Raw genomic sequence first — 10,308 nt, 5'->3', positions numbered from 1 at the left:
TACAGGGTGTTGGCCCTATTACCATTGCTCTTTCCTTTTCACTGCATTTACATCACTTGCTTGCCTGCTTCTCTCTTATTCCACAATAACTAACTTGTTTTGTGCCTATTAAAAGCAATTTGCCAATCATCTCTTCATTCCATCATAATATATGACCTCAACCTTTAAATAAGTCATAACTTAAATCCTACTACCATAATAGAACTACGTCTATCATCCCCTCAAATAACTATATCTACAAGAAAGTGAAAACTATTAACATAACAAGAACCAAGTTCCTAACATAAGATGATACTACCAATATTGGTGATCCAAATGAAACAAGAGGTTTGGAATCACTAATCTTAAGATATCTCATCACATCCTTTTGGCATTGTTTCACCCCTTTAGGCACATAACTTGCCTGCACACGGTAGCAAAGATTTGGATTATCCCATGCACCGAATCTTCTCCCCATTTTGCCATAGAACAAAGCAGAGAATTTAAGCTCCCCTGTCAGATTATTACCATGAAGATACATTGCACCAACATTAGGCAAACTTGCAAGATTTGATGGGATCTCCCCTGTCAGCATGTTGTTGTTGAGCCCCAGAAATCTCAGCCCCCGGAGCCGGGCCATCGACTCCGGTATGCCACCTCTCAGGCTTGCGTTCGACAGCTCAAGCGCAGCTAGGCTCGTCATTCTCTCCCACTGGAGCTCCATTAGCCCACCTCCAATGGGGTTGTTTGAGAGGACTAGTTCTTGCAAGAACTCCAAATTCTCTAGTGACTTAGTGATCCCACCTCTCAGTCTGTTGTTGCTGAGGTCTAAAAGTGTCAAATTCTTCAAGTTCCCAAGACTTTCTGGGATATTCCCCTGCAGTTTGTTGTAGCTCAAATCAAGCTTCAAGAGTGATACCATCCCTCCAAAACTCAATGTCAAAGGGCCAGATAGTAAATTCCTGCTCAAATCAAGAATCAACAATTGCTTTAGCCCTCCCAAGCTATAAGGTATTTTGCCTACAAATGAATTCCCAGCAAGATTCAAACGCTCCAATTCCTTCAAATTGCCTACGAATGGATGCAATTCACCACTCAGTCCATTCTCCACCAGCACCATTGATTTGAGACTCTTGAGCTCCCCGACAGAAGGCGGGATTCGCCCCATCAGCCCGGGGTTTGACCGGAACTCCAGCGACTCCAAGCTTGCGCCGAGAGATCCCCAACTCCGAGCAGGGATTGAGACAGGGCGGCGCAACGCCGTGAAGCAGTTGAAGAATAAGAGAGATTTGAGGTGGATTAGTGCAAACAGACGAGGGCTGAAATCAGCATTTTGTGCGCAATTTAGGGAGTTTTCATGAAGTGATCCTATGCTTAACTCTGTCACATACCAAAATCCATCAAACAGATCGCATGAAACGCCCTGTCATCAAAACACAACCTTTTTCACTTAATCAAAACCACAAAGAAACAAGACAAGTGGAGTAATTAATAATGTCCTAAAAGATTCAAGTTTTTCACTTGTAGTATATAACTAAAGCTGCTTGAAATATGCTAAAAGCTGCATTTCCCTTTTCACTCCAAGAATCTTGAAATATAGGAAGAAATAGAAAACACACACACACAATGAGTTACCTCAATGGGAGTCCAACCACAAGGATCCGGATAAAGATCCGAACCATTCCACCATTTTCCCACGAAAGTTTGAATAGTAGAATACAGGGCTGCTTTCTCCACGCTCTTCATTGGAGCTGCCTCGCTCCCAGCCTCTCCATTGCACCACAAATTTAAGCTAAATATGCAGAGAATGAAGATGCAAAACATCAAAGATTTGATCTTTTTCATAATCCCAAAAAAGGGTTTTATTTCTAGCAGGAAAAGGAAGGTTAAACTTTGCAATCAGATTTGTAGTCTTTGACAGTCGCCTGCACAAAAAACAGAGCAGTCTACACCTCTATTGACTATTTATATACCTTCACACAAAAAACCTCTCTGTCCAAGTACATAACAACACCAAGAATTATGAGACGTTTGAGAAATATTTTACTATGAACTCTGATTTATTGCAATTATTTGCAAATAGGAGGGCGTATCCAGGATTTTATTGTAAGAGGGACAAAATGATATATATATGAAAAAAATTTATATTTGAGCAGGGGCAATAAGTGCAATTTTTAACATATATTTAAAATTTTATAACAAATTTATAAAGGCAAACAAGAATTGAGGAGGGGCATTTGCCCCACCACCTAATAGGCTAGATTCGCCCATGGCTGAATGTAAAATAAAGTCTACTCTATTTTTTACAGAAATATAAAATGAAGGTTAATTATATCTGCTTTTTTGCATCAAAAGTGATAAGCTCCTAAACATAAACTGCTGAAGAAATGAACAAAGAAAGGACTCTGTTTTTTAAAAGGGAAAATCTATGGGTTTTATATAGGTGGGAATAAAAAGTTGGTTGAGTTAATGCCTGGCCATTTTATCAATTTCATTTTCATTTTTATTTTTTGTTCGGGGATGGGGGGACTTGACTCTTGAGAATAGTATTTAATTCTGTTTTTATATACGAAAAAACTCTAATGGATTTATGAAATTTTAATAATGAAAGAAGGAGTGTTTTAGGATACTCTACAAGAGTTTGAGGGACCATTTTGCATGGCAAAGGGGCATGTAATGCATGCAAAATTGCAAACAAAGGCAGTTTTTGTCCGTTAGCGGCGTGTCTGAATTTCTTACAATCTGGGCTACCTCTTTCCTACATGGAAATAGGGATCTCATGCACTAACTTTTAAGTACTCTAATAATGGGGTTTTCAATTAGTTCTCCTAATAATGATAGTAAATGGGAGATATGTGGTCTATCATTGATTTGACACCCCACGTGACAATATATTCGAACCACCGAATTTTTGTTCCAATATACATTCATTTGAAAGACTATAGCAGATCAATACATTTGATGTTTGCTCAATCTACCAAATCCACCATTGTTCATTTTCTTTGTCTTTGCAAACTCTTCAGAGTTCATAAGAGCGATAATAATCAAGGGGGAAATAGTAAATTTGCTCATTTTCTTGGTGCCTATTTTCATATTCATGCCTGCCGATGAATAAAATAATAAAAGGAAAATTACAAAAGCAAGAAACATGAAAAAGTTCCACAGATATTACACAATGTGTGAGCATATGAATAACATGAAATAAAAAGAAAATTACAAAAACTAGAAACATTAAGTTCACACAGATATACACACAGTAAGTGTGCATACATCTATATATAAGAGGGACCGAACATATAAATGTTTGTGTCTGAAACAGAGGGTCCTTTTTATCAATTCTGTAAGCTTAGGACCACACTATTAACGTCATGATAAGTCCTTTTCTTGGCTTCTCCAACTTTTAAACGTTTGAGTTCTACTATTTCAGAACCCAAGTGATTTCATCTTTTTCTGTAAACAAGAATATGGTTTTAAATAGTAGAATCGTCGCGGATCTGTAGCTCAATTTTGGCTCCTTTCAGTTGCTGGATTTTTTACAATAACAAATTTCAATGATTCAATCCAAATTAGTATATCATCCTTTTGGGCTGGTATATGGGCTTTTTGTGCCTATGGTGCATATAGACTATAAAATTGGTGTTTTTTTATAATTTAAAACCAAACTATGTAGTAGAATTGTTTTGATGACATGAACAATATTACTGCAGTATTTGAATACACTATTTGAACCAATTATATATAGGTTAATGATTTATTTGCATGTAGCAACCAACACTTTTCTAGGTGGAAGAGAAGGCCTTCTACCGTGTGATAAAAATCCATGGGTTCCATCCTAAAACCAATTGGTGATAGGAAGAGGGGCCCATGAGACTTATATACTAGTTTCAGTTTTCTCTTGACACCGATGTGGGACAATTATATGTTATATTTTTAGTTTCAATTGCCAACACCATGCAGTAAAGCCAAGTTATCAAGGAACAAAACATCTCCCATTTCCCACTTGAACTGGATGCTCTCTTCTTCGATGATCTCTTGGCATCTCCTCACCACCTCATCCGGTATTTCACTTGCATCAGCCATGGTGGCCGAGCTGTGCTCGTTTCCATGCATCCCGACAACGGTGTTGAACCACATCCTCCTCCCTTTTCGTCCCTCGAACACCCTTGTCAAAGGCATCGGACCTAGTATCGTCTTCTCCCCACCGTCCGCCAGCCATTCCATCTCCATCCCTAATGCCTTGCCCCTCTTCTCTGCTTCTACGCGGTCTGAAGTCCCGATTGCATCTTCCCAGCCCCGGCCTCTCATGGACGATGTGTTGTATTTGCTGAGGGCCGTGAACGTGTATCTTAGTCCTTTCGTCTCCATCTCCTCCACCATCTCCGGGTACTCCTCCAGCATCCTCTCTGTCACTGTGTCACACGGAAGCTAGGCACGATCGGAGTCTCTCCCCCTCCCGGTGGAGGTACCTCACAGAAGAGAATCACCTTCTCTGGGAATTCTTTGATCTGGTTGATGTTGGCAAATGAAATAAAAATAAATTTAACAATATCTCACATCAGTGTAAAGAGAAAACTGAAATCACTGTATAAGTCTAATAGGTTACTCCTATCACTAATTGGTTTTAAAATAAAACCATATGAATTTTCTATCAGTTGAAAACCACACAAAGCCTTTTAACAAAGATTTCTAACATCTAATGTCATAGCACAGTGAACTCATGCAGACAGTTATAGACCAAATATGATAACTCATCAAAAATAAATTAGTTTGTTAGGAGAGGGAGTTTATTTAGTCTATAAATCTAACACCAGTTGCTCTTTTTGACCGATGTGGGACATTGAGTCCGTAGCACAAACTCACCAGGACCATCTCATGGTGGTAGTAGATGAACTCGGACAGGGGACCTTCGTTGGCTGTCCAGACCCTCGTGTACACATGTGTCCTAGGGGCGGGCCCCACGTACCGTATGTCCTCCCATCCGAAGGCCGCGACTACGTCGTTGAAGTCGTGGGCATTCTTGACATGGAAGCCTCTGAGGAGGACAGCACTGTTTTTTATCATCAACTTCTCGAACCACTCTTTGTTCTCCTTTAAGGCAGCCAGCAGCCCCACCGTGTTGCCAGAGCCGCTCTCGGGGGGCTGCAGCACGAGTGGGATAGCTTCGACTTCGACCACCTTCTGCCCTTCGCAACTTCCCACCTTGAAGTATTTGCAGCTCGACTCCATCAGTGTGTAATAGCTAGTGAACAATATGCTAAAAATGGATGGGGCATTTTGATTGAGTTGCACCAATATTTATACTAGTTTGGGAAGATGGAATCAGTTGATGATTGGCGTCAATTGAATATTTGGATCCCCTCTTTGTCGACTGCTACAAAGCTATGTTGACATTTGCTAGTTCTTGGCTTTGTTTGCCTACAGTAGTCCAAGTGTAAGACATGGTTTAAATCTTTGACTGGGGGATTTTTATTATAAATTTCTAACCACTTTCAACGAAATGATTTAAATAAATGTATGGGTCGGCCCTTATATGGGTCCAAATCGAAAAATAGTTATTGCATTTCAATTCCAGTTTGGTCGGGCGGCCGACTTTGGGCATAAAAATTTGTGGACAGCCCATTAAACTTGGGCCTGATCGGATCAAAATTATAAGTCGAGAGATTGAGAATTAGAAAAACGGCGAGCGTAATTGAGCAAATAGGCGTACATTGTCATCAATGGACGGTCGGTTATGCTACCAAAAATGTCTAAACCCTCCTCAACTCCATGATTCGCATTTTCTTCTGCTTGCCCCCTCAAGTATCAATTCCATCTAATTATCCCCATCTCCTTTGCTCACACAAATGAATTAACGATTGAAATAAGCAAGTTGAGAGAATGGTATAAAACCCCCAAAGTTGTGCTCCTCAATGTCATCAATTTCGCTCTGTTTGCCCTCAAAAACCTCCTTCTTATTGCATAATCACTTCAATTTCGTCTTTCATGGCAGCCCACTGCTAATCACGCGCAGAAACCCTAGGCACATTTCGCTGTCAGCTTCTGTTGCTGAGAAAAACTCGAGTCTTGAATTTTCTTGGGTTTCTTGGGACAAAGTTAGTCCTGATAATTACAATGGCTGGGATGTTTTGGAACCTGCTCCGAAAATAGCTGAAAAGAAAGGTGACAATTTGATCGTGTAGGTTTATTTTTATCTAGAATTTGTGGGAAATTCTGGGTTAGTAATGAAATGTGTTTTTATCTTATAGGTTGGCGGACATTTGCTGTAGTTGGTTTTGGCGCTTCAGTTGCTGCATCTCTTGGTTTCATTGCCTATTTTTGGTTCTATAGTAAAGGTTGGGTTTATGTTTGAGTAATGTTCCAGATATTGGGTTGATTTTGGTTAGTATGTAATTGAGTTGTGAGTATTTGTCTTTGTTTTAACACTCAATTTGTTAAGTCAGGTTTTGGTGTTCGATTCAGAAGTCCGCTTAGTGCTTTACATGGCTTTTCGGTGCCTTCTTTAACCATCAAGGATGAACAAGGAATTGGAGAAGTTCGTGAAGATGATGTGCCATCGGCAGAATCTGAGATGCCTGAGGAAGCACTAGCCGATCCTTTTGTGGTGACAGGTGATTTTGTGACTTTTTGGTGTTGATTTCTCTGTATTACTTTTGTAGTGCAATTTTAAAAAGTTGTCATGAGCATTTGGAGGATCAGAGTGTTTTATATATTAAGATTACATACTTAAATTGAGAAACACGTGATACTTATCTCCATCGGGTGGTGATTCTTCCTCCTATTTGTCCATAACATTTATAGCTACCACTCAGCATTTACTACTTCAAGAAATAAGCTTGAATACTGTGCAGAGCACAAGCGTGAGCGAGTCATAGTTCCATGTTCTGTGGATGTTGCTCAGCAAGAAGCTGTTTCATCACTTAAGAAACTCAAGGTGACTTTTCAGTTGATCTCTCATGATGATAAAACCTATGGTTTGCAGATTCTATTTAAGGCTTCTCTTCTATTCTTTCTTTCTTTTTTCGTAGAGAATTGCTGGTGTACAATTCTATACTCAGCCTAATATGTTAGTTGTCTAAGTTAGTGGATAATGTCACCCATAATAAAATGGGCATATAGGCATTGAATTTTGGATGCACACAGTGCAAATCTTAAGATTCTTAACCCATGTAAATAGGTAAATAGAATTGACCACGCTTGTTGGTAATAGGCATTGTTTCCTGAAGGTAAATGGAGTTTTTGTATCGATTATATACTCCATGTAATACCCATTCAAATTATGATGTGAGCATCTTTATCCGTGTATGAGTAATATGTTGTGGACACCCTTTATTGCCGCTTCAAGGCCTTAGGACAATATAACTTGGTATACCTGTCTCTGATGTTTGGACTCCGACATTATTAATGAGTAATGACTAACTACTGGAAGTTGATGATTCTCATGCATGTGAAAGAATGAGCTATATCCTGACAGTTACTCTACTTAATGTTGCTCTATAGTTAAGTATGTTTTGTACAGTTCTTCCTTTGTGCTCTGTGATTGGACTATTGATCATCTGATCATTTCTAGAGGTAGCAATGAAGAATGGTATTCTATAGTAATTCCAATACCATCCATATAAATTTCAAAGCCTTTTCCTTTTCTTCTTCAGGTTTAGCATCATGGTGTTGGATAATTCAACTTCATATTTGTTTTGAGGATTTATTTGGCTAGGGATTTGACTTTGTTTGTGCGATATATATAAGTATACTTGTTTGTGTGAAGTCATTCTTACCTATTCAGATTACACGGAAGATTTTGTGAAGATGAAGCTTTAGATTATAATTGGTGTTCTTACCTTATAGTTGAACATATTTTATAATGTCAATGAAAAAAATCAGTCATGACTCATGAGTTAATTACAATTGTTGCTTCCTGTTGAGTTTCTTGATCCACTTTAAACACTTACCATGGGAATTCCATTAAGATGCTAGTACACTTTTTCTTTTCCTCTCAGTTTTAGAGTACCACTTTTGAATTCATTTGGATAATCAAGACAAACACATGTTTCTTTCACAACTTTTGCCAGAATTAATTGCTAGGGTTACTTGTTCCTTTAATGTAGCTTTCACATGCCTTGTAAAGATTCTCAGTTTTCTGTTTGCTTCTTGCTCTTTTGATCAATGTGTACAGATTATCGAAGATTCTGTGGGAGCAGATGAATTATGTACTCGGAGAGAATATGCAAGGTGGTTAGTGCGTGCAAATTCACAGCTGGAGCGGTAGTGTAAACTAATCCTTATACATAATTTGAATACTATCAGCTAGTTCTAGTACTTGTGTTTTCTCTCTTATTCAGTTAATTCTTTTGGTTTTGGTTTTGGTTTCAGGAGTCGGAAGCATCGATTGAATCCATTTGCCGCACTTTGTGGATCTAGAATCACTGCCTTTGATGACGTGGGAGTTGAGGACCCTGATTTTGAACATATTCAAAGTAAGGTTTAATTGAGTTTATAAACTGATTGTTTAGTGAATTCTTTTGTAAGAAACATTGTTTGAATTGTATTTCAAACCTGCATGTAGCTCTAGCTGAGGCTGGTATTATTAGAAGCAAACTATCAGAAGGAAACCATGGCCCAAATCTGAATGGAGACAAAGAATTTTCCTATTTTTCTCCGGAAAGGTACCTCATGACTCTCCAAACTTCCTTGCCCCCTCTACCCAAAGCATAGTTCTTATTGTAACCAACACTGTATCATTTGCTGTGATAGGTTCATCTCTCGCCAGGATTTGGTTACTTGGAAAGCAAAAATAGAGTATGATGTTGTGTCTGAGATCGATAAAGAGGTAGGAAGAGTTCATCATAGTTGCCTCTATCCTTCTCTCTTTCTTACATAAAATTGGATGTTGGTATCAAATTTCTATTTTGATTCTCTAAAAATCTGATATTTTTTGCAGTTCAGATGGCAAGGAGGAGCATTGGTTTTCTAGATGTTAAGGAGATATCTTCTGATGTGTTGTTAGAACTTTTTGCGGACTATCGAGCTGATAGAAAGAGCATAACAAGGGGAGTTTTTGGTAAATTCTCTTCTCCATTTCGTCGTTCTTGCCTCTTTGTTCTTGGTTCCCCTTTCATCTGCTTACACATGTAAACTGGCATGTTGACATCCTTGAGATAATAAATGTCTAAATACCATTTTTGTCTAAATTTCACAGAAATAGCATTCTAACTTATGTCAGTATACATATTGCTTAGGGTTAGTCTGTGAATGAATCTTGTCGGCTGAATATAGGTCGTTTTAGCATATGTAATATCTCTCATCTGAGGGTTATGTGTAATTGCAGCTAGATTGACATGACAAAATTATATTCTCCGCAGGGCAGAGCAGGCGATTCCAACCAAGCAAACCGTGCACAAAGGCTCAGGCTGCAGTTGCACTGACATGCGGAAGAGTGACAGAATTCATACGGGCAGAAATATCTAGACTTGAAGCTGAAAAACTTGCAAAGGAAATCGAATTAAAAGAATTGATGACTGAAATTCTAGAGAGAGGCGACATAAAGGAGTATTGGGAGCAAAAGATGGAGAAAGAAAGAAAACGTGGCTTGGAAGTGGAATTGGAGTATCGTTCAGCCATTATGGCTTTGGAAGAGGAGAGGGTTGCTCAAGAGAATGGTTCGGCTGAATTGGTTAAGCAGAAGGCAGCTTTGGAATGCCAGGAACAGTTGCTTTCTAGCATAAAAGCAGAAGGAACGGAAATGTCTGAAATACTTTCTGTAGAGAAGGCCAAGTACGATGATGAGCTGCGTGGCATACAGGAAACACGGCATGATCTGCAGGCAAAGTATGAAGAACTGATCGATGCAAAGTCGATATTGGAAGCTGAAATAGAAGCTCTGCGTATATTGAGGTAATAATTTGTGCACATGGCTCAACCAGTTGGTTTTTCTTTGTTCCTAGTGGTGCATTATTGGAGCTATTTGTGCAGATCGTGGGTTGAAGATGAGGCGAAAAAAAGCCAAGCTCGTGCAAAGGTCCTCGAGGAAGCTGGGCGGAGGTGGAAATGGGACGGTTAACCAGACGGCCGAACTGCCAGAGAGCCTTTCCTTAACAAATAGAGATCCATCTGAGGGTAGGCAAAATCCCTCAAATGTGTCAAGAAATGACATTTTCTTGTACATGATCAAGATTTCAAACATTTATTTGTACCCCAAACTTTGTTGGTCTTCATGATACATGTCTTCAAAGTGTCTCCGGAATTTCCTTGTAACTTTATTTTATATTTCCCCTTATTTTTCGGATGGATTGCATTGACGTTTTTCAAACTAGATATCTAGATTATTTTTCCTTA

General features: G+C 39.0%; 2 protein-coding genes and 1 pseudogene across 3 annotated transcripts; 1 reads left to right on the top strand and 2 right to left on the bottom strand.

Moving 5' to 3' along the window:
• Positions 1-226: 226 nt before the first annotated feature.
• Positions 227-2,357, bottom strand: LOC121770876 (piriformospora indica-insensitive protein 2-like). 2 transcript variants are annotated; one of them, XM_042167661.1, is made up of 3 exons: positions 1,953-2,357; positions 1,615-1,771; positions 227-1,402 (listed from the first exon to the last, which is right to left on the bottom strand). In XM_042167661.1, the coding sequence occupies exons 2-3, from the start codon at positions 1,723-1,725 to the stop codon at positions 236-238; spliced, it is 1,278 nt and encodes a 425-aa protein (XP_042023595.1). In that variant the 5' UTR covers positions 1,726-1,771; positions 1,953-2,357; the 3' UTR covers positions 227-235. The 2 variants fall into 2 exon arrangements, with proteins under 2 accessions (XP_042023595.1, XP_042023594.1); XM_042167660.1 differs by having other exon boundaries at positions 1,615-2,357.
• A 1,373-nt stretch (positions 2,358-3,730) lies between these two features.
• Positions 3,731-5,205, bottom strand: LOC121771556 (annotated as a pseudogene).
• Positions 5,206-5,670: 465 nt separating this feature from the next.
• LOC121769701 lies at positions 5,671-10,308 on the top strand. Its single transcript, XM_042166436.1, has 11 exons — positions 5,671-6,138; positions 6,225-6,311; positions 6,420-6,587; positions 6,828-6,910; positions 8,150-8,238; positions 8,347-8,450; positions 8,540-8,639; positions 8,728-8,803; positions 8,920-9,034; positions 9,336-9,867; positions 9,946-10,308. Exons 1-11 carry the CDS (start codon positions 5,889-5,891, stop codon positions 10,031-10,033), a joined length of 1,692 nt encoding a protein of 563 aa, XP_042022370.1. The 5' UTR covers positions 5,671-5,888; the 3' UTR covers positions 10,034-10,308.

The sequence above is a fragment of the Salvia splendens genome, chromosome 16 (genome assembly GCF_004379255.2).
Source record: "Salvia splendens isolate huo1 chromosome 16, SspV2, whole genome shotgun sequence".
NCBI classification, from domain to species: domain Eukaryota; kingdom Viridiplantae; phylum Streptophyta; class Magnoliopsida; order Lamiales; family Lamiaceae; genus Salvia; species Salvia splendens.
The sequence above is the reverse complement of the archived record's forward strand: the minus strand, read 5'-3'. Positions and strand labels throughout refer to the sequence as shown.